This window comes from Lepidochelys kempii, chromosome 6 (assembly GCF_965140285.1).
Source record: "Lepidochelys kempii isolate rLepKem1 chromosome 6, rLepKem1.hap1, whole genome shotgun sequence".
Taxonomy (NCBI): Eukaryota; Metazoa; Chordata; order Testudines; family Cheloniidae; genus Lepidochelys; species Lepidochelys kempii.
Genome location: NC_136385.1, coordinates 125,447,178 through 125,471,430, shown reverse-complemented (window position 1 = coordinate 125,471,430; position 24,253 = coordinate 125,447,178). Strand labels below are relative to the sequence as shown.

The window sequence follows — 24,253 nt, the reverse complement described above, 5'->3', positions numbered from 1 at the left end:
ATACTAAATCCACCCCACTCAGGGTCAGGACTGCAACTAATGTAAATCAGTATAGTACCAATGAAGTCAGTACAGCTATGCTGATTGAGGATTTGGCCCTTTGTGCACAAGTTGAACACTGCTGAATTACCAGGTTACTCAGTTTACTGTAGAAAAAGTGTGAACGTTGCTAACGTAGTGCAGTTAAATGTAAGCTTGGTTGCCAAATATTGTTGTCTCCTTCTATGAGTATGGTCATGAGAGAGCATTTTTATTTAAAAGATGAATGGGTATCGATTTTTCCAGCCTATTAGTCCTCCCTTCTGTGAATATGCACAATCCTGGTGTGCAGGCTAAGGAAGCTAATGGTGGTTAAGCTACTGGGAACCTATCGCTGCTACCAAGAACCATCTTGAGGGGTTTTTTCTTCTTAAAGAGACACTGTCAACCTGAAAATCACACTTCTGTCTGATGTTTTACTTGCTATTGTTCCAAATGACACCTTACGTTCTATAAAACGCTAACAGACTAGAGGAGAAACGAATCTCATTTTAGTTGTCCATTTGCCAGCACTTTGTGTATAGTTCTGCTTCCCCTGTTGTTTTTCGTGGTCCTTCCACACAGCAGCAGAGGAGGGCAATGTTTTTAAAAACGGGACAAACTGGTTGCGAAGCCACAAAAATTCAGACAGGCTCAAAGACAGACCTTGTAGCTGAAACTTTTTTTATCACTTTTTAAAACTGACTAGATTTAAACCGACAGTGTCCCTTTAAGCTTGAGTTGCTTGTATGAGACCCATCTCATTGTGACAGCAAACTATTCTAGCATATTTCATGGAAACAATAAATCTGGGGAAGTTCATACATTTCGTGCCATCCTCATCAGGGGAGTTTTGTTATGCAGGAGCAGGTAAAGCACCCCAAAGAATTCCCCATGATGTAATATGCTGATGACTGAGGGAATCAACATTGTAAACCCTTTAAAAGGGCCATCGCTTCAGCTTTACAGATAGCAGTGGCGTATGTACTAGGTCATAAATGTTAATGGTGCAGCCGGAGCTAATAAATGACAATATATAAAATGAGGTGACCAAAAAAAAACCTCCTTCAAGCTATGTCTGCTGCCTCCTTTGTATAAAATCTGGGATAGATGAATATAGAAACAAAACTTCTCCTGTTCAGTTCCTAAAATTGTCTTCTGAATCAGCATAACGATTACAGGACTGCATCCCCAGTCACTTCTAAAGGTGAATTTATCTCTTATCTGAAAACAGGAATGAGTGTGTATCTTGATCTTATGTACATCACGGCTTTCTGTGGCTGGTGCATTTTAAAAGCTGCAGTCAAAGAATATGAAAATTCTGCCTTTTGTATTTGATAGATAGGATCCTCCTGCAGTATTCCCTCTTGGTTCCTTCAGGTTGAATATCATGCTTAACTGTGCCTGTGAGTAAAGATAGGTAGGGAGTTGTGATTTTAAAAAATGGTGGCCAAGGATCCTGACTGATACAAATGACCTCACTTGGCCTGGCATGCCAACCTCAGCCTTGAGGGTCTGATCCAAACCCTGTTGAAATCAATTGGAGCCTCCCCGTTGACTTCTTTGGGCTTTGATTCTGGGCCTGAAGCAGAAACTGAAGTCCCTGACTCAAAGAAACATCTTTATAATCAAGATTAAAATGTTAAACCTGGATCTTGTGGTCCTCATGAATGCAAATCCCAGTGGCTATAACAAAAGCTATATGAATTCAAGGGCTGCAGGATCAGGCTCTAATTTCTTAGTACTGCTGAAAGTACACAGTGCATCAGTAACTTCACTTGCCACTGAGCAGCCACTCCCATAGATCTGGTTTTGGGGAAGTGTAGCTAAAACTTTACCACTAGAGGGCACTAATTATCTTCATTACTTTAGCTCTGCAAAACTTTGAAAAAGAGGGAAAATATTCTCCCTTCAAAAGTTTGTCTGTAACAGGATTCAAAAAGATCTAGATAAATTCATGGAGGACAGGTCCATCAATGACTATTAGCCAGGATCGGCTGAGGTGGTGTCACTAGCCTCTCTTTTCCAACAACTGGGAATGGGCAACAGGGGAGAGATCACTTGATAATTACCTGTTCTGTTCATTCCCTCTGAAGCACCTGCCATTGGCGACTGTCAGAAGACAGGAGACTGGGCTTGATGGACCTTTGGTCTGACCCAGTATGGCCGTTCGTATATTCTGACTAGAATTAAAGATTCCCACTTTTATCACTGTAAAGTACTGTATTGTATGGATCCAGCTTTGATTGACAGCATATACTATGCATGCATCCTAGGAAATATTCTGTAATTCCAAGATGCAGTTCTGTTTGTTGTGTTGCTTGGTATTGACATCTGAAAGGCAGTTCGAACACACTAGCACTAACGCATGCCCACTTATGCATCTGGTTGTTCCATGTTGCTTAGGTTTGGTTGGGATGTTCCTGTGATACTGAGAAATTCAGAAGAAATAGAATCCAGCGTAAGAATATCCAAAAAGCAGATGAGACAAGTGAAGAATCCTTTTGGCCTAGAAATTCCGCATCCTGCTGCAGTTTCCATAACAAGTCAGTGTATTTTTTGGTTAGGTTTTATTGAGTGCCCTTTCCCCACCTATAGCTCCCAGCTCTTACTTTCATGGCCATAACGTGTTCCCTTACACAGTCGCCATAGATATAGCTCTATTGGTGCAGCTTACGGAAACGTTGTGTGTTTTAAAGTGCCACTGTCAATGTTGTGGGGCTCACAAATTAGATTGGGCCCCATGTGGGTGAATTGCAGAGAGGCAGGGGACCTGTGCCCTTCTGCACCAGTTGGGAACAGGGAGCTCAGCTGATAAGCAGCTTTCCACTGCTGCTATTGCAGCTTATGGGCTGCTATAGGAGCCCCTTCATGCCCTTGGCACAAAGTGTTGGGGCAGCTGGATCTATGTAAATGCAATGCCAGGTCCCGGCCCAGCTCCCTTACTCCCAATTTCCTCCCAGAATGGCCTTCCGTATGGCTGTCCACACCAGCCAACGAAGAAAGATATTTGTATGTGCTTGTGATGTAAACCTAAGTGGTGGCTTGCAGTTTGTCTGGGTGTTTTTTTAAAGTGCTGCTTTGTTCAAACATCCAGTACATTCCCGAGCCTCCGCAGAATTCAGGAGATCCTCTCCCAGCCTGTGTCAAAGTCAGGTAGCAAACCTGTAAAACCTTCCTGTAAGCAAATAAAACGCACTGCAGTAATGAGCTCAAGTCTCTTCATCCCTTTTCCCACAACGAGTCTTGGCGTTACAGGGCCAGAATTTCCAGAAGCACTGACAACTCCCGCTCAGGCACCAAAATAATTGATCAGAGTTTCAAAACAGCTCAGCATATTGGGTGTTGGGTGCTTCTGTAAATCTGACCATTATTTGCTGCTTAATGGGAGCTGAGCACCTCTGAAAATCTGTCCCAAGCTGTGGGTGCTGAGTTCTTGAAAGTCTGGCCTACACCTCTTTTTAAAATCTGTCCCTAATGGCTAATTATTGCTGTCTACTGCACTGATAACTAGTGGGGAAAGAAACATGACACATAGTTTTATCCCCACTGTACACACGCAATAGAGCCTGATTCTTCCATAGAGCACAGGAACATGCTAGGATGCGGGTCTAGTTAAATATCATTTTCCAAATGGCATAGTCTTTGGGGTAAGAGTCATACTCAGCCCCCTAGGAGAGCTAGTACATCTAATGCTGTTAGCTGTAAACCTTACCCGGCACGAGGTGCACATGGAATAACAAAAGGTACCTCATGGCCTTCCCCTTTCAAGTGCACGAAACCCACCCTAATTTAAGAAAAAAATCTGGGTACTGGCATTGCTTTCCCTCTGCTGCATTTAAGGAATTACAGCTGGTAAATTCAGGATTCCTGTATACTAGTGAGCTGATGAAGCTTGCATTGTGTAGGATGCATTTTCTGTCCATGTACTTATATGTTGTTCTCTAAGGGGGTATAACACTGACCCCTGATTGTCTGGAAGACTGTATCCTTACATGCTACTGGGGATGCAGTGTTCAAAAACTACACGAAGCTTTGCAGAAACACGTCTATTGCTTCAGAATAAAGACTCCACAGGCACTAGAAGACGCTCTCTACAGCGAATATATCTATCGACAGCAGTATTTGTATCCTTTTATTTAAAAACAATATTTTGACAAACTATGCTAATTTTCTGGCACGGTGAGAATTGAGCCTCATGAGCAGTCTGCAGCTTTTGGCACCGTGTATTTATGAATGAATAAGATTGAGAATACTCTTAGTGCAAGTGCCACATTTGTCTTCAATTGCAGTGACATTGATTGTTTTCCTTTACACAAATAAAGCATTAAAAAAACCAACAAGGAAGAAAAATACTGTCAGTTGCCAGAAGATGCTCAAATTGCAGGCTTTGGCCCAGTGCCTAGATCTCGTTACCCACTGGTAGCTTTGTTGACTTTAGCTGATGAAGAAGACAGAGAACTATACGACATTGTGAGTAATTTTAGAATGTATAGCAGGGCACTGTACTGATGCTTTTGGATGCTTCAGAATGTACGTTAGGACTGAGAAGAAAGACTGGCTTGCTCTTCGCATGTTGGCCAAAAAGAGAATCTAGCCCTCACCTCTGCACCAATGGTGGCTCCCTAAACAGGGGAACCTGGGTGGGCCTGCTGTGCCTGGGGTAGGGATGAATGTATGTGTGGGCCATTCAGGAAGTGCTCACCCTCTGCACAACACAGAGCTCATATTTGTGAAGGTCTTTGTGTGCTAGCACATTGAAGCAGGGCATGAGGGCTAAGGAAGTGTCAGGTCAGGGTATCAAAAATTGTGCAAATCTTTATTTTCCCTCCTCGTGAAGGTGCTGTGGAGCCTTTGATTTGGTTTAGCCTTTGTAACTTCTGTGGGTCAAGAAGAGGGATTCACCCCAGTACCTGGCAGAACTATTTGGACTGATCTCTGGGGAGAGGATTAAGACTGTAAGAATTGCCATACCAGATCAGACCCGTTGTTCATCTTATCCAGTATTATGTCCCTGACAATTGCAACATTGGATGTTTCAGAGAAAGTTGTGAAAATCCCACAGTACATGGATACTCAGTAATCTACTCCCCAGGAAGATCTTCTCCTAATCCCTAATAGTTAGAGATTAGCTTAAATGTTGAAGCAAGAGGTTTAATATCCCTTCCAAAACTTTTTTTTTCCACAGAGGAATTGATTCTAGTTTCTGAGTGTCCAATGTGCAATATGTATATTTATTCAGTGTCTTTCTGAGTTTAAATGTTATACTTTGTTCCAATAGCTTTAGGTGCATGAACACTAATGTATATTGAGGGATACACATTTGAAGGCAAACTCCCCAATCCGCTTGACCTTCTCCACATACTACTATAGAAATCAGTCATGGGCAAAATAATACCCAGGAGAACTTACATATTACCTTTTCCAACTCTTTCTATGCCTCAGCTTCCTGCCACCCCACCATAAAGGCCTCAAAAGAACAATGTATCCAGCTCCTCCCCCAATCAGTACAGCCGAGTATGCTTATAATTCAGTTTAGTTTAATAAAGATAAACTGTAGATTTAACAAACTTGCAAGAAGGTTTCTTAAATTAACATGAGAAAGATGGATTGTTTAACATGACATTTTTTGCATCACTTACCATGGGGGGAAACCCACTTTCTTTTCTTTTCTTTTCTTTTTTCTTTTTTCCTTTTGTAGAAGTTTTTCTTCCTGATTCTTGTCATTGTCAAACACCCTTCAACTGGCCAAAGCAGCAGAAGCAGAATCCACTTGTACATTAAAAGCAGAAACAGATTCTAGACTTTTTCATGGTCCAAATGGAAGGATTAACTCTAACTTTGTTGCAAAACTTCAAAAATATAACCACTAAATGAAAATGGTAAATGCTGAAATATTCTTAATCAAAAACATTTTTGATATGTAAAAATCTTAAGGAAACAATTATATATTTAAGTCTTACAATAAATCCAAGGTAAACCTCTGGTATATTCCCCTGCAAACACATGCTTGTTTTTTTTTAATAGCTGTCACACAACTGGCATTTGTTGGTACATAAATAATGTGTGTTTTTTTTAATTGAGCATGGGATTGTAGGAATCATGAGTTTTCATGCCTCAAAGGTCTCATCTATGTGGAGAAAATTAAATGTATTTATCAGAAATGTCAGCTAATACATTTAAATATGTTTATTATTTAAAACACCACCAAATGTTTAAAAGACCACCAAAGACCACAGTGGGTTGACCATGACCTGACCCAATTTTGAATGCCACTGATATTGTCTACAATAGTTTAATTTATAATAGGTAGTGTTAATTTAAACACATTAGTTAATATGTTCTCAGTGTAGACAAGATCCAGGAGGGAGAATCCTATATAACGATGATACAGCTTGTAATTCCTGTGCTGTTACACTTTATTACTTACCAAGTCCTGGTGTGTAGCAATGGCCTGAAATTCATAGAATCATAGGCAGGGTGGGGACCTTGAGGGGCATCTAGCCTAGTCCCCTGCACTCATGGTAGTACTAAGTATTATCTAGACCATCTCTGACAGGTGTTTGTCCAACCTGCTCTTAAAAATCCCCAATGGTGGAGATTCCACAACCTCCCTAGGCAATTTATTCCAGTGTCTAACTACCCTGATAGGAAGTTTTTTCTGATGTCCAGTCTAAATCGCCCTTACTGTAATTTAAGCCCGTTGCTTCTTGTCCTATCCTCAGTGTTTAAGGAGAACAATTTTTCTCCCTCCTCCTTGTAACAATCTTTTATGTACTTGAAAACTTATCGTGTCTTCTCCAGATTAACAAACCCAGTTTTTTCAGTCTTCCCTCATAGGTCATGTTTTCTAGACCTCTAATCATTTCTGTTACTCTTCTGTGGACTTTCTCCAATTTGTTCACATCTTTCCTGAAATGTGGTGTCCGGAACTGGACACAATAACTCCAGTTGAGGCGCAGAGTAGAGCGGAAGAATTACTTCTTGTGTCTTGCTTACAACACTCCAGCTAATACATCCCAGAATGATGTTCGCTTTTTTTTTTTTTTTTGGCAACAGTGTTATACCACTCTTGGCACATCTTTTCCCGTAATCTTGTGGCATGGTGTTATTCTTTGGTCACTATCCTATGTCAAGCATTTCTTAAGCCTCTGGCCTAGTATGGCTAAGCTGACATTTTATAGGCCTCAGCCTGTAGGCTTTGCATTTCAATCCTACTTACTTAGGTACCTAATACATACTTATCCCTTCTGACTACTGGTCAACTTTATACTTCGATAATTCTACACTTAAATCTATTCAACATACAATGACTATAAATGACGTGACATGTTAGTTAATCAAAATATCACACAATAAATAAACGATAAATAACAATGAGGGCAGGGGAATCATACAGAGCAGTCTGGATTGTTTGGTAAGCTCAGCCCATTCAAACAAAATGTGTTTAAATACAGCCACATGCAAAGTCTTACATCAACAGATAAGGAGTGCAGCTCATGCCTAGTGGAAAGCAGTGACTCTGAAAAGGATTTAGGGTTTACAGTGGGTAAGCAACTTAACATGAGCTCCCAGAGCCATGCCATGACAAGACAGACTAATGCGATCCTTGGATGTATAAACACGGGAGTAGTGAATTACGCGTAAGTTGATGATTTTTACCTCTGTATACTGCATTGGTGAGACCAATAACTGTGTCCACGTTTTAAAAAGGAAGTTGAAAAATTGGAGAGGGTGCAGAAAAGAGCCACAGGAATGATTTGAGATCTGGAGAAAATGCATTTGAGAGAGGCTTAAAGAGCTCAATCTTTCTGATAAAATGAAACTGACTGAGAGTTGGTTTGATTACAGTGTGTGAGTACTGAGTGGGGAGAAAAATACCAAGGGTTAAAATGCTCTTAATGTAGTGGAGAAAGCAGAACAAGAACCAATGTCTAGAAAACTGAAGCCAGAGAAATTTAAATTAGAAATTAAGTACAAAAGTTAAGGTGATTGTTAAATCCACTAAGGGGAGTGGTGGATTTTCTATATCTTAACATCTTCAAGACTGGTTGCCTTTCTGGAAAATATGATTAAGCCAAATGCACATTATGCTTTAGTCAAACAAGTTATTGGGCTCAGTAACTAGGTGAAATTTAACAGCCTGTAGTATCCAGGAAGTCAGATCTAATGGTCCCTTCTGGTCTTAAACTCTGTGAATCTATATACATTGCTGCTTCTCCTGGGTTTTTTAGCAGCTTCTGGAACATGGAGGATAGTGAGAACCCTAACAGTATGTCTACACTGCAGTTAGACACCCACTGCTGGCCCGTGCCAGCTGACTCAGGCTCGCGGGACTTGGGCTGTGGAGCTGTTTCATTGCAGTGTAGACTTCTGGGCTCAGACTGCAGCCTCAGCTCTGGGACCCTGCCACCTCACAGGGTCCTTGGACTCAGGCTGGAGGCCAGGCTTTAGGACCCTGCAAGGTGGGAGGGTCCCAGAGGTGAGGCTGAGTCAGAGCCCGGAAGTCTACACTGCAGTGAAACAGCCCTACAGCCCAAGTCCCACGAGCCTGAGTCAGCTGACGTGGGCCAGCTATAGATTTTTAATTGCAGTGTATAGATACCCATAGAGGGGTTGCAAACTGTTTTAAGGGATACTACCCAATATATTCTATTGTTCTATTATATATTTTTTTCTTGTGAACTAAAACATAGCTTTGGGAGTTTTGATAATGCAGCTGTAGACCAGGTCCCATTTATTAAGCGGGGATCTATGTAATAATCATTGCTTATTGCAAATCGACACAGTGTAATTGCACGAATAGAACTGAGACTGTTGGCTCTTAAATTATTGTTATCTAATACCAAATCTGTCATTCTGAGAATTAGGGGCATCTTGATGCCAAAACTAAACAAATGGATCACTATTAAGATGTAAAATGTACTGTGATTAAAAAAATGAGGCTCTAGTTGGCCCTGGGGGATAGTAAATGTAATTAGTATAAATACATATGTTTAATTCATTTAATCTCTGCATGCTTTATATTTGCATTAGCTAACTAGAGGTATCCTAAGTGCATGTCTGATCCCCAAGCTTGTTAAATAACTTCAAACAAAAAACATCTTATAGATTCCTTTTTCTTCCGAGAGCCTTGGAATTTGCAATTATATTGGGCTTCTCTCTCTTCTTTACAATCAGTTATGGTTGGTTGGTTGGCTGGTTGTTTTCTTGGCTCGAAAACAATACAGAAGCATAAAATACTATTATTGTCAGCAAAGTGACTGTAAAAATCATTCTGTGGTTCCATATCTTGTCCTTCTCAGTGACTTTTATGTCCAGTATTTGCTCTGTTTACAGGCTGAATGATGATACCTCTAAGTGCCATCTGGAATCTGAAAACCAACATCTAAGTGTTTTGTGGTAGCAGGGAGAACACAAATAGGAAAGTGTCAGTGGAGGTGTTCTCCCTGTACATCATCAGTAACAGACATTCTGCAATCAGAACTTAGCTGAAAGGTTGCTGCTATTGTCCAGGGCAGGATAGAATCCAGCCACAGAAGAGAAAGTCGTATTGGACTTGTACTATATACGGTTCTTTAAGGCCAGATTGTGATTGGCTTTTACTGGATACTCAAGGAGTTTCCCTCCCTCTCCCCCTCTTTGTGTGCCACTGTGCAAGAGCCAGTCACAATTTCAGTCATGCTCTCTCTGGATGAAATTCATTGCTGTGCAGAGGTCCAGCATGGGGCACATACAATAGTAAATAGTAATGTATTATCGTAGCATCTAGGAGCTCTAGTCATGGACCAAGACCCCATTGTGCTAGGTGCTGTACAGACACAGAACTTAAAGACAGCCTCTGTCCCAAAGGGGTTATAATCATCACTTAAGTCCCGAGTTAAGCAAGGTATTTAAGAAAAGGAGTACTTGTGGCACTTTAGAGACTAACCAATTTATTTGAGCATAAGCTTTCGTGAGCTACAGCTCACACAAAAGCTTATGCTCAAATAAATTGGTTAGTCTCTAAGGTGCCACAAGTACTCCTTCTCTTTTTGCGAATACAGACTAACACGGCTGTTACTCTGAAAGGTATTTAAGCATTTGCCTACCTTTGACTACGTGTGCTTAAGTGTTTTTCTGGTTGGGGCCCAAGTCCATTAGCTGGGAGCAGTAGTAGGATAATCTCTGTGGATTAGCCACAGAAGAAGTTACGCAGCACAGAGTGGCTGTAGAATCTGATGCTTGGATTGGTCTGTTTGATCACATGTTCAACAGCTATATGGGACAGTACCGTAAGCAGCCCTTAGAAACAAGACAAACAGGCTATGAAGAGAAATAAACTGAACCATATACTTGTTTTACCTTGTCTAATCTCTTAATAGACTCCCTGTTATTTGTATGTGATGTACATGTCACTGCATGTATATAAATCAACAAGCCATACACATGAAAGGGGAGAGTGCTAAAGAAAACTTCTGTTTTTAGATTTCAATGGTGTCCGTAATTCATATTCCCGATGAGAGTTACAGACTTTCCTGCAGAATATTATATCAGTATCTACTTCTGGCCCAAGGTCAATTCCATGACCTTAAGGTAAGCTGTATTCTGAGTCTTACTTCACTCTGACTGCAATATTCATTTCGTTTGTGTAGACTACAGTTACCCTAAATTGGTACAGTATCTGGCTTTTTCAGTCTGTTATTATGCAAGGAACTGGATGATGGTTAAATTTATCTTGTCACTAAATTAGTTCCATGCAGACTTACAATGCAGCCTACGTTCGTATCTGGAAATATCTGAACTCTCCTACAGAAATCCCTTATTGTTATATATTTATATTCCAGGCAACCCCAGGCCCTCCTGATTTATCAAAGTGGCAGTAACAGATAGATAGGAATAATAGCTGCAAATATTATAGAGTATTCAGAATGGGCCTGATGCAAAGCCCATTGAAGTCAATGAAAGTGCTTCTGTTGACTTCCATGACTTTGGATCAGGCCCAGTGAGCAGCATAAATTCAGTATGCTGAAAGCAAACATAACTTGTTATGATCACTTCTAAAGCCTTTGTTTTTATAGTATAACAGTAAAATATAATATACTTAATACACAGATAATGTCTATACAGTATCCATGAATTATAAAGAATGGGCCAAATTCATTCCTTGATGGAACTCAGTTGACTTGAAGTTTAAGCCACGAATAGATTTGTCTCAATAAGTCCAGCAATTTGTGTGGTAGATATTTGCTTCACATAACCCACCCTAAAAAATTCCCATATGCTTTATTTGGGGGAATTGTTACCACATCAAACATACTGTTGGCAATAAACAATAATGGATCTGCATAATTGCTACAGTTTTGAATTGTATGTACAAATGTGTGTTTATATACACAGATATACACTCTCTGTGTATATGCAAAAAGAAAAGGAGTACTAGTGGCACCGTAGAGACTAACAAATTTATTTGAGCATGAGCTTTCATGAGCTACAGCTCACTTCATCGGATGCATTCAGTGGAAAATACAGTGAGGAGATTTATATACACACAGAACATGAAAAAATGGGTGTTATCGTACACACTGTAAGGAGAGTGATCACTTAAGATGAGCTATTACCAGCAGGAGAGCGGGGGTCTCTAAGGTGCCACTAGTACTCCTTTTCTTTTTGTGAATACAGACTAACATGGCTGCTACTCTGAAATCTGGTGTATATGGTATCCCAACTGCTTTTTTAAATAGAATATAAGAGCAGGTTTCCATGCAGATAAGTCAATAGCCAGATATCTTCAAAAAGTTCTATTTCCCCTTGCAATTGAACACTTTAGGAAGTTTAATGTAGACTTCAGTGTTACTCATTCTCTTAATGAGTCAGGTGTTCCTTTTCCAGTGCCTAGGAATTATATCTTTGACATATGTCAGTAATGCTGTTGTTTTACACACAATGTTTATATAGTATCATAAGTGTTAGGTAGTTCTTCGTAAACACAGATCCTTTGCAAACATGAAAGACTCATTCCCCTGCCCTGAAGAACTTGCAGTCTAGATAAAATAAGACAGGAAAGCACAAGAGATGATAAAATGTGGTGGATTTGAAGGCAGAGAGAGTATGTGCTTGGTAGAAGAGGTTAGGGACATAACTCCAGGCCTATGGAACAGCATGCTAGAAAGTACAAAGCCTTGACCAGAACCTCATCCATTGTAAACCTGTATAGCTCCACTGAAGTCAGTGAAGTATGCTGATTTGTGGCAGCTGGGGATCTGGTCCCTTATCTCTAATTTTCCCCTTAGTGTTTCTGCACCTCTTTATCTTCCCCAAATATCCATAACTGAAGTCAAGGGAGTTGTGTCCCGTCACTCCAAGGCTGAATTTGAACTTGTGTTGAACTTAATAGGAAGCATGTGTGTAGAGAGAAGAAAGGCCCCATTAGTTCGCCTTTGATCTATTGTAGATCACATTAGAATATAAAGACAATGTGCAGTTACTGAATTCTGCTGAAACTTGTTTGTGTGTGTTTTGTCCATAGCAACTCTTTATGTCTGCAAGCAGCAGTGTCCCGCCCTCGAGCAATGCCTCTGGAGACAGCAGCACTGACAAAAGCTTGCTGGAAAAGGTTGGACTGGCCGAAGTTGAATCAGAATTACATGAGGAAAACAGTAAAGACTGTGTCGTCTGCCAGAATGGAACAGTGAACTGGGTCCTCCTGCCTTGCAGGCATACGTGTCTGTGCGATGGGTGTGTGAAATATTTTCAACAGTGTCCAATGTGTAGGCAGTTTGTTCAAGAATCTTTTCCACTTTGCAGTAAAAAGGAGCAAGATAAAAATGAACCCGAACACAGTTTCCAGGATGCTCCCCACGGAGCAGACTTATAGTGGAAAACCAAGAATGATCAAGTTATACTCTCAAATGCGTGATGTAGAGCCTAAAGCATTTTCTGTCCATGGAAAGATCTGCAGTGTAACTTTATGGTTTTGCTGGTAGTTACTAGACCAATTTAAGCATCCTTTTCACATCCATACTGCATACAATTGCTAGAACACTGCATATACACTGGTAATATGGACAGAAGAAGTCTGTAGGAGATGTATGAAGAATGAGTTTTTTGATAACTGCTTACTGGATGTTCATGAAGTATTAGAGATTATTTTGACACATAGATTTAGGTGAGCTAAACATTAAAAAGAAAAGAACAAAGGCTTACATATAACTGAAACTGAAAAATACTTTTCACATATATATATATATATATATATATATATATATATATATATATATATATAGGCTTTTAAATGTGAAGTTAGAAGAAAATATCATTTTAATCCTGTATACTTTAGATATTTAGCACTTTAAAGAATGAAAAATGAAGGAAACCAAATATTTAAGAATCTGTTCTTAGTTTGGGTATAAATCAGTATGTATTTATTTTGTATCTGATGGACTTGGCCATGGAAAGTGCTGGGCTGCTCAACTCCTGTTCAAGTTACTGGGAGTTAAGGATATTCAGGTCATTAGTGGCTCTGGACCTCTTGTAATTGTATTTTGTTTCTACTGCTTTGGAAGAGATTTTCTGTGTGCACGGGGCCTGATCCAAAGCCCCTTGAAGTGATTGGAAATATTCCCATTGATGTTAGTGAGTTTTAGTTCAGGCCCCTACTGACTATTAAGCAAATAGAACATCTAAGTGTGCCCACTGTGTATAGAGTTTCATACTGCACTTATAGGACTTTAATTCTTGTTAGTGTGACAGCTATGGATGATGAAGGGCTAACTTTTGCAAGGAGAAGAGACTAATTATTTTGCAGATGACATTAGTTTGGCAGCATGTCATGTTCCATAGCATGGACAGCCTAGTGTGTGGGGTTGCCATCTCTCCCATATCTTTCATTACCTCTGCGTGGATGAGAACAGGCTAATCATATCACTTCCCTCATATCACTAGTAAGAAAAAGAGCTGAAAGACAGCAGAAAACACAGTTGTCTTCTTTCAAAAAGTAAAATAAAATAAAAATAAAAATGGGTGTTGAGAAGAGAAATGATTCTGTTCACTTCTTAATACGGGAAGGGGCTAATGTAATTCAGGGTGATGTAACTTCTAGGCCAAGACTTCTCATCTGGTGGGATGAGACACCAAAGTAAAAATAGCAAACTCCCACCCACACAAGGGAGACAGGGGCTTGGAGAGAAGGAGCCATTTGCTCCCTCCTCCTTGTTCTGCCACTGCTCCACCAGCCGCTCCATTCTCAGAGCAGTTTCTCAGGCCTCCCCCTTCCCTCCACACAGCACTCACTCTGTAGAGAGAAAGCATGGCTTCAAGAGGCATCTCCCACAGCCTCTTCTACCGGTGCTGCCCTGGAGCTGAGCACTGTGCGCAGAAGGAATCCCCAGTCCAGAGCCCTAAATTATCTGCAGTTTCTTGCCATGACTCCAAATGCAAAAACCTTCATGATCGGAATGGATTATGGGTGCTGGAAAGTCATGCCAAGAAGCCATGGGTGGTCTTCGGGAGGAAGGGGGGTGTTTGATAGACAATGCACTAGGCCACCAGTGATTTATTAGGAAGTGGCATGGTTTATTAAAGTGAGTATTGGGATTGCCTCTAGAATTCTAATCTCAGCTCCCCCCTCACTCCCTTGGTAACTTTAAGGGAGCATCACTTGCACCATGTATCAAACAGAGATAACAGCCATGGGTGTTGTGAGGATTGAATAATGTTTGCAAAGAGCTTTTGAAAGTAGAGAGTGCTGGCTGGATGCTAAGTATTATTATTTCGAATTTAACTGTGTATTGAGTATGAGAACATCCCTCACCACACAGGTGCACTCCCAGAGACAAAGTTGCAGTGCCTCAGAGCCACTTGTCTGCGATTCCCTGAGCAGGGTTACCCCCTTTGAACATTGAGCCTCCTGTGCCCTGCATTACAGATGCTCTCAGAAGCAGTGATGACGTGATCTTATGCAGTCTCTGGCCAGATGATGGCCACCCACCAGGGTTTTACATCGATCAGACCAGAGCATATTTTAAAGTGGTAATAGTTCAGCATTTACAGATAATCACAGATGGCTGATATGGTAATACATAATGAGAAAGCGCCCCAAGCTCTCAAGTAATGGACATCATAAATCCTATGGGCCTCATGTTCCTTTCTATTATACAGCCTACGGGGGAGTAAAAGGGATGGAATGATGGCATTAACCTCATGGAAAGGAAGGAGTAGAACTACGCGGCATGTTCCCGCACTTCACTGAGTCTGCAGGTGGCCGCCTGAATCTGCTTCACGAAGCTGGGACCGTGCAGTTTTCAGGCATGGAGCAGTGGCTGTCCCCAGCATGTTCCCCTCTAGACCCCACAGATTCTTGAGTGGAATTTCACAGCACAGTTAATGAGGGATTCCCCCAGCATCACTCTACTTTGCAGCTGCCACTACCCAATGTCATCCTGGTTCCTGATGCTGTTTTGTGGTCAGGAGTCTGGGGGCCTGCAGAACAACATAGCTGGGTGGACTCTTTATGCGGAAGTCCCAAGATTCCCAGGACTAGCCCCTGATTTTCCTGGAACTCAGTGCAATTTGGGGATTTTCCCCTCCAGCCTGTTCCAGGAAACCATTTTGCTCAAGAGGCCCCTAGACACCTGCCCCTTCAGACAGTTTAACTTCATTTTCCCGTGTCCACTGGCTTTTTTCATGGGCATGTAGTACCAGGCCATATAACATTAGGGGCTGGATCTCCCAAAGTCCTCAGCAATGTGGACTAACTGCTCCCATTGAAGCTAATGATAAATCTCTCTGTGACTTCAATGAGAGCAGAGTTCGGCTACCACTGAGCACTTGAGGAAATCCCATCCCAGATACCTATTTCTGGCATGAGCCGAAGTGGCGCGTTTCAAAGCTGTTACAGAAACAGTTTGAACCAAACTCTTCCTCTGTCCATGATGACATTTCATGTCCTTCTACAAGTCCCACTCTTGGAGTCCCAGAAAGAAGTTTCTGAAACCCACTTTCCTGATTTGAGAGCTGTTCCTTTCAGCCTCGGGATGAGGTCAGAGCTCTGAAATGGCACTGGGTTTGCAGCTGGGGTTTCTCCCCATTAAGTATTTTGACTGGACTTCCTCTGACTGGTGAAGGAACATCTGTGTCTACCTCAGACAAGAATAACACACAGGGATATTTCCCAGTTACCTCCCACTCTGTTCAAGTCTCATCATTGTGACAAGGATCTTGGTCTACCAAATTGAATATCTTCACAAGAAGTTTCAGGGGGTAGCCATGTTAGTCTGTATCCACAAAAACAACAAGGAGTCCCGTGGCACCTTAAAGACTAACAGATTTATTTGGGCATAAGCTTTTTGGACATGCATCTGAAGAAGTGGGTTTTTTTACCCACAAAAGCTTATGTCCAAATAAATCTGTTAGTTTTTAAGGTGCCACCGGACTCCTTGTTTTTTTCACAAGAAGTGTTTCCCCTCAGCCCCTTACTGCCTGATTATACCGGTAGTTTTTCTTCCTTGATTCAGGGGCCATTTATTTATTTATTTATTTATTTTACAGACACATCTAGAGACACCAGCTGAGATCTGGCCCCATTGTGCTGCGTGCTGTGAATACACATAACCAGCTCGGAACAGCTAGCAATCTACATAGACAAATACAAATACAGGTGTAGAGAGGTGAGCTGATTTGCTTAAGGACGCATAGTAGGTCAGTACCATGGGCGGCGGGTGACCTGCTGGCTCAGGGAGGCTAGCCCCCTCCCCTCCCTTTGGCTGCAAGCCTCTCCCCGCCCCGGCTCGCCAGGCTGGGTGACGTCCGGCCCCCGGCCCTAGAGTGCCAGAGAAGCAGCACACAGCCCCCCCAGTCCCCAAGCACCAGGCGGGCAGCACACAGCCCCCCAAGCGCTGGGTGGGTGGTGCACAGCCCCCACCCCTAGCGCAGAGTGGGCAGCCCCAGCGTCCGGGGGCCCCTCAGCATTTGGAGGCCCCAGCAACCCCAAGTCCCAGCCACAGGCCAGCCACGGCCTCCCTAACCTGGCCCCAGCCCCAGCACGCTTCCCTGAAGACGAGTGACCAGCCTGCCTGGGCTGGGGCCAAAAGGGAAGGGCATTAGGGCAAGCAGGAGGGGGCCTTCCGGGCAGAGCGTGGGCCGGGCCACACCAGGCTCTTTGGGGAGGCACGGCCTTCACCTACCTATGCCATGTGCCGCCCATGGTCAGTACCAGCTCTTGGAGGAGAACCCAGGCATCCTGAGTCCCACTCTAGTGCCCTGTACATCAGACCACACATGAGCGATTCCTCCCTGCAGTATAAGGGCTGGTTTACACAGTGGTTTTGTATTACTTTAACTTTGTCACTTTACAAATCAGTATAGTTAAAACTATAACCCCCTCTAGAGAATGCAGTTATACCAGTGTACAAGTGCTTATTCCCTTATAGCTTATTCTTCTTCAAGTGCTTGCACATGTCCAACGGATACCACTAAGGGAAACATCTCCGACAGCTGTGCTCAGGGCGCTCGCACACCTAAATCAGAATGGACACGTGCAACACATCTCAAAGAACATGTTACAAAAGTAGGTAACCGTTTGTTCCTGAACATTTATGGGAATAATCTATGCTACTGTAGGCACCTTTACAGCGACATAACTGCATCCACACTAAGGAGGGGGTTGTAGTACTTTAATTAGGTCAGTTTCTAAACAGATACAGATAAAGCTGTCTATTAACAAGTCCTAAGACTGGCTGATGCCTTACAACTCAGGCTGAGAATTTAAAATGAAGTAATCGCCAGCCAGGGCTTTTCCAATTAGATTGATCAAACGTGTCCTGTTTATAATGCCCTCAGCCTTTTACTTTCCTCGAGAAGATGGTCAAGAATATAGTTAGGGGGAAAAAAACAAACAACTTAATGGATATATAACAACAACCCCTGTGCTGCCCAGGGAGGAGAAATGTCCCCATTTATTTTGAATACATGTGGAAGGCCATCAGACATCCTATCATTGGCCAGCATCCAACCCCATCATCTGTCTGCCGCAGTGAGTGGATAACCCAGGCTTTGGTTCCATGGGCTTGTTTCTGTGTATTTCCATCTGGTGCAAGGAATGTGCCATGGAGAGTAGCTGAGGGACAGCTGAGTTTGGGTATTGGAGAGGCAGCATTTACCATGAATGGGGGTGTATAAATACGTTACTGTTTACGACCTATCCGTAGGGCGAACAACATGTGATGCACAATTTGAGCTGAACGCATGGGTACCAATGTAGGCAGCCCTTGGAGGCTTACACATGTGAGCATCAGGTCTTATTTGTGAGGCAATCCAGCAGGGCATTGCCCAGTTTGCTGTTTGTACTGAGCTTCTGGGCCTGTTGTCAAGCAGAAGTGCCAGCCACCACTTATGCAGCTCTGTTGAGGAGTAACAGAAAAACAGCAAAGAGTGCAAAGAGACTTTATTCTTGGCAATATTCTTGAAACAGGAGTGAGTCCTAATTTAATATATCCAGCTTCGCTACAGACTCTGTGAGAGGTCCCTGCAGAACAGGATTTAACAATCTTGACTCTATCTCCCATCTGCATGCTGCTTCCTAAGCATAAAGTGGCCTTCTTATCCCAGTTGCTAATCTAGTTAATCTGTTCACAGCCAAGACCCTCTTTAACCCTCACTTCTACCAGACATTCATGAAACAGAAAAATGTCACTCAAAATTATTTGTTCCTCTGGGCTCCTCAGTGAGTCTTGTCTTCTTATTTCCATTGGGTCACATTCGGACACTTAGCCTGCTCCTCTGTGCAGACCTACGCATACCATAAGTAGAACTGGTTGAAAACTAAAAACTAGTTTTACAACAAAAGTGTCAAATTTCAACAATGATTTAATTTGAAAGGATTCAGAATAGACAAATTATTCACATATTTGAAATTTTGCAGGGATTTCTTTTAATCAAACTTTTTTCCACATTTTTTTATCAAAATGGTGTTTGGCATTTTTTCAGGACCTGAGCCCAGTTTTTATTAAACAATCAAACAAACAAACTCCCCAATAACCAGTTGAAGAATATTTTTGAATAAAATATACAAACATTTTCACACAAAATGAAAATTTTGGACAATGTTAACAATTTATCATGAAAAAAAATCCTTTTTTGAAAAAAAGGGGAACGCAACACATAATTAGACTGTGGAACTCACTGCCACAATATCCCATTGAGGCCAAGAACTTAACAGGATTCAGAAAGACTGGATAATTATATGAATATCAAGAATATCCAGTTATAATAATTCATGATAACACAGATTTTGGAAGGTGTATTAAGCCTCCTGCTTCAGGACTTAAGACAATATCTATTAAAGAGCTGAAGAACCTGAGTGGAGGACAGGTTATCTCACAGCTGCCTTCTGATGCATCTGCTGTTGACTGCCATCAGAGACCAGCAACTGGATAGGTTATGTGAGTGATCCAGTCTGGGAGCTCCTATGGAATTTCCCCCTTAGATTATAACCACTTTGCAGCAGGGATGGCCTTCGTTCTCTGTCTCGTACAGTGCCAAGCACGTTACCAGCATTTAACTAATAATTAATTAAGAAAGCACTGATTGTGCTTGGTGCCACCCTCATTTGTTTACCAAGATCTAGTGGGCCAAGCTTCCCAAGAGAATTGCTGGCACAAAGGGGCTGTTACATGAGTGATTTCCCAGCCTGTGCAGATTTCTCAGCCCTTTGGGAACAGCTGGGCCCAAGGCCTCAAGCATTCAGTTGAACAGTGCCTCAGGAGAGATCAGCGTCTTGTTTCACCAAGCCCATCTGCCTGCAGCATACCCACATTCAGCTCCGACTCCTCAGACAAACTGCTGTCACTACCAGCAGAGCTGACTGGAGATGTTTTGAAAAATCAGACTACTATGTGTAAACATGATGAGAGGATATGGGAGATAGCCATCTTGCCACCAGGCACATACGGTGCAGGCCTATGCACGAAGGCCGCAATTCTGCAAACACTCATGCATGTGCTTGACTTTAATGGGTCTCCTCAGCTGGGTACAGTTAAGTGCGTGCAAAAGTGTTGGCACACTTGGGGCCCACACTTGTGTTTAAATGTAGGGGGACAGTTGAAGTTGGAAGCTCAAAATATGATACCCGCCCTCTTTAAATAAATGTATCAGAGCCCATTTTTCCTTAGCTCCTTTTAATCAGGGATTGCGCAGATCACCATATTAGACAGCTGTCCAGAACATTTTTGTGAGGGGTGTTTTGTATGACCGGTAGGTCTATTCCTTTTGTTTAAGCATCAGTAGCCCAGTTCTCATGAGCAACCTTATACCAATGAATTACCATGGGCTTATGGCAGAGACAAACATTCCGTGAAAGGCTGTGTCAAGGTTCCTCCCCCACTCTGAACTCTAGGGTACAGATGTGGGGACCTGCATGAAAAACCTCCTAAGCTTATCTTTACCAGCTTAGGTCAAAACTTCCCCAAGGTACAAAATATTACCCCCGTTATCCTTGGACTGGCCGCTACCACCACCAAACTAATACTGGTTACTGGGGAAGAGCTGTTTGGACGCGTCCTTCCCCCCAAAATACTTCCCAAAACCTTGCACCCCACTTCCTGGACAAGGTTTGGTAAAAAGCCTCACCAATTTGCCTAGGTGACTACAGACCCAGACCCTTGGATCTTAAGAACAATGAACAATTCTCCCAACACTTGCACCCCCCCTTTCCTGGGAAATGTTGGATAAAAAGCCTCACCAATTTGCATAGGTGACCACAGACCCAAACCCTTGGATCTGAGAACAATGAAAAAGCATTCAGTTTTTTACAAGAAGACTTTTAATAAAAAATAGAAGTAAATAGAAATAAAGAAATCCCCCCTGTAAAATCAGGATGGTAGATATCTTACAGAGTAATTAGATTCAAAAACATAGAGAACTCCTCTAGGCAAAACCTTAAGTTACAAAAAAGATACACAGACAGAAATAGTTATTCTATTCAGCACAATTCTTTTCTCAGCCATTTAAAGAAATCATAATCTAACGCATACCTAGCTAGATTACTTACTAAAAGTTCTAAGACTCCATTCCTGGTCTATCCCCGGCCAAGATGACTACAGACAGACACAGACCCTTTGTTTCTCTCCCTCCTCCCAGCTTTTGAAAGTATCTTGTCTCCTCATTGGTCATTTTGGTCAGGTGCCAGCGAGGTTACTTTTAGCTTCTTAACCCTTTACAGGTGAGAGGAGCTTTCCCCTGGCCAGGAGGGATTTCAAAGGGGTTTACCCTTCCCTTTATATTTATGACAGGCTGGAACTCTCATTCATTCACTATAGACGTGTGATGGTCCATGAGGCAGGGGTTAACAAAACAACCACTTGACAATGATTTGGGAATAGGTGAATTATGACCACAGCCTATCCTGCTGACAACTACTGCCTCACCATCTCCATGTGCTCCCTCTCTTTGGTGCATTTGCTTGTCATCTCTTGTCTGATATTAGATTGCAAGCGTGTCAGAGCAGGGACTGTTTTTTTGTTCTGTGTTTGTACAGCGCCCAGCACCAGGAGGCCTTGATGCACGGTTGAGGCGTGTAGGTACTGCCAGAACAGAAATAATAATAATCATTAATAATAGAAAAATAATTCACTGCCTCATTCACTGTGGATTTGGAGGGATTGCAGGCTATGAATATGGGCTGCACATTGAACGATGAGGATAAAAATAAATCATGAACGGCTATCTCATCCAACTTGTGCACTGAGAGTGAAATTTAGCCCTGTTCAGAGAATAAGAATAAGGCTCATCCACCTCTGAAACTTAAATCATCAAAAAATAAGGCTTCCAGAGGACTTAAGTAGGGCCCAGACCTTTTGTCAACTCTCTCCATGGGGTTGAATTTCACCCATAATGAGACAGGAATCCTTCAGGAAAAAATAGCTTGTGATCATGTTAAGGACTGTGTCATAATGCACAATGGGGAGGCGTTAAGGTTGTTTTTTCTGACTTTGTGGGCTTGACTTTGCAAGTTTATGATTCTTTTACTGTAGTTCTTTGGTATAGATTTTTGTATGGAGTATATATTTTAATTTCAGAATACAAAGTGGTTTAAACAGAAAGCCCTGGCATTTGGTTGACTGTTCCCTGTCCACCATTCCAGTAGTGAAGGCAGGAGGTTCTGTAGTTCATTATTTTATTATGCAGATACTAATGTTGTTATTAATGTTGGGTTTTAGTGAGATCAGACCTGGGTTCTGATGTGATGGACACCATGGTACACATCTACGTACATAGATATGCTGTCACATAGTGTCATCTGAGGTGAGCAATGGTTTCCATTTAACTCATATTAGAAATTTTTTCCTACTATCTGGGCATATTAGGCACATAAATACCTTTGAAAATCTGGGCCATAGTGATGCATCATTTGAGCTGATTGTTTCCAGCCAATTATGCACCAGGGTATTTCTTTTGAATGTAACAATAACACTTCTGTTTTAAAAATTGCCATAAACACCTACAGTCATGATTAAAAAAGCATATAGGTATAACAATAGCACGGCAGTGGTTTGGCTTCCTACTGTGGGTCAGCCCCATATTTCTTTTTATAAGGGTATGTATCTCACCAGGGCATTGTGGGTTAATTAATTAGTGTTTATCAAATGTCCTGAGCTCCTTCAGATGATAGGTGCAATGGTTTATGAATAATGGTGATAATTATTACTTTATTTACTTGTGTTGCAGAAGGGCAATAGATTAGTATTTCCACAAATGTGGCAAAATGTAAAACTTCATCGGAGTAGCCCCGAACCCAAGATCAGCCATTGGTAAAACTGTGCTATGTAACTATGAGCGAACTCTTGATGTTAGGTGTTCTGTCTTGAGCTCATTGTACTATGGATGAATATAGTTTATTATCCCTTGTAATATGTTCCTATGCAAGATGTGCACACAAACCCAGCAGATGGTGTATCCTCTCAGCTCCAGTTGCCATTCGTCAACACGTTATAACTGTATGAGTTCTGTCAGCACCAACATAAGGAAATGGGAGATTCTTTGATTGACCATTTATTATGACTGAGTTATAGGTTTAACAGATGGCTCCATTTTGTTGGCAGGGAACATTTCATGTTTGTTTAATTAGCTGCAAGTCATATTGAAAACTATAGCATGTTACATGCGGATACATAAGCATGTCTGTGAGATGGATCTTTCGTGCGGGATGTATAGGGAGTTGTTGGAAAGTGCATTTCATACAACAGAGTTCCTGACTGGATTTCGTATCCTCAAATATAAACCTCCTGAAAAATGGAGGCTAGTGCATTCATTGGTTGACTAGAAGTCCTAACTAATGGGGAAGATAGACATGGAGAAAGCACTGTGCTAGGTTCAATTCCCAGTTCAGCCACAGACTACGTGTTTTTGCGTAAGTCACTTAACTTATCTGTGCCTCACTTTTTCTAGCTCCTTCCCTGCCACACGGAGGGGAGGATAGTGACTCCTGCTGCTTAGGTTCCCTGTTTGAAAAGCACTGTAAGACCCTGAGATGGAAGAGGCCGTTGAGGTGCCCATGGTATTACGACGATGAAGCACAAGCAGCGCATGGAGTCCATGGTTCATATTTTTCCGCTGTGCTCCCTTGGGAGACAAATAATTAAAACTTTCGTGTATTTGTACAGAGTTCTTGTCAGATTTCCACTTCTGCGTTTGAAATATTTGTTGAATTCTTTAATGTACATGCAGTGCAGTGCTCAGGCTCCTTCTGCTTGGGTTTATTTATTTTGTCCAGCAGCCAAGTACTAGGTACACTAAAATCTGTGGAGTAAAATCAATATCCTGAAAGCCAAATCTTGCCCTCTGTTACACCCCTGCAGCCCCACTGTACTCAGTGCTGAGTTAAGCCCTCTATCCCTATTGATTCAATAGTGTTGCAGTGGCATAACTGAGAGCAGAAGTTGACTTAGAGAGTTTGGAACATAAACATCAGAATCAGAACTACTTCCCCCAGTGTTCGTGCCTCAAACACCTACGGGGTAAACTGTTATTGATTCTGTACTGAGTAGAATCAATGCACCGCATTGTCAGGAGGCAGTGCTGATCTAGTGACTTGGGGTTAGAGCTGAGAATCAAGCAACCTGGATTCTGTTCCTGGTTCACTGTGTGATCCTGGGCAAGCTGCTTCACCTCCTGCCTCAGTTTCCCCCATCTGCAATACAAGGCAAAGAAATTGTGCATGTCTGTAAAGTGCTCTGAGAGCTTTACATGAAAATGCTATGTA

At 42.0% G+C, this 24,253-nt stretch overlaps 1 protein-coding gene across 6 annotated transcripts in view; it reads left to right on the top strand.

The window, feature by feature from the left end:
- CGRRF1 (cell growth regulator with ring finger domain 1) overlaps positions 1-23,655 on the top strand; it is a 30,455-nt gene extending 6,800 nt beyond the window's left edge. Inside the window, exons 2-10 of one of the 6 annotated variants that reach the window (XR_012159612.2) lie at positions 2,425-2,564; positions 3,968-4,145; positions 4,344-4,491; positions 10,486-10,593; positions 12,527-12,735; positions 15,157-15,303; positions 16,546-16,664; positions 22,212-22,296; positions 23,440-23,655. Coding sequence is in view for 2 of the 6 variants with exons in the window: in XM_073350084.2 (XP_073206185.2) it covers positions 2,425-2,564; positions 3,968-4,145; positions 4,344-4,491; positions 10,486-10,593; positions 12,527-12,874 (922 nt within the window). In the remaining 4 variants the exon portion in view is untranslated. Of the gene's footprint in view, positions 1-2,424; positions 2,565-3,967; positions 4,146-4,343; positions 4,492-10,485; positions 10,594-12,526; positions 14,036-15,156; positions 15,304-16,545; positions 16,665-17,409; positions 22,297-23,439 lie in introns of those variants that run through there. The other 5 variants (XR_012159610.2, XR_012159609.2, XR_013636006.1 and 2 more) reach the window with 5 other exon arrangements.
- The last annotated feature ends 598 nt before the right edge of the window (positions 23,656-24,253 follow it).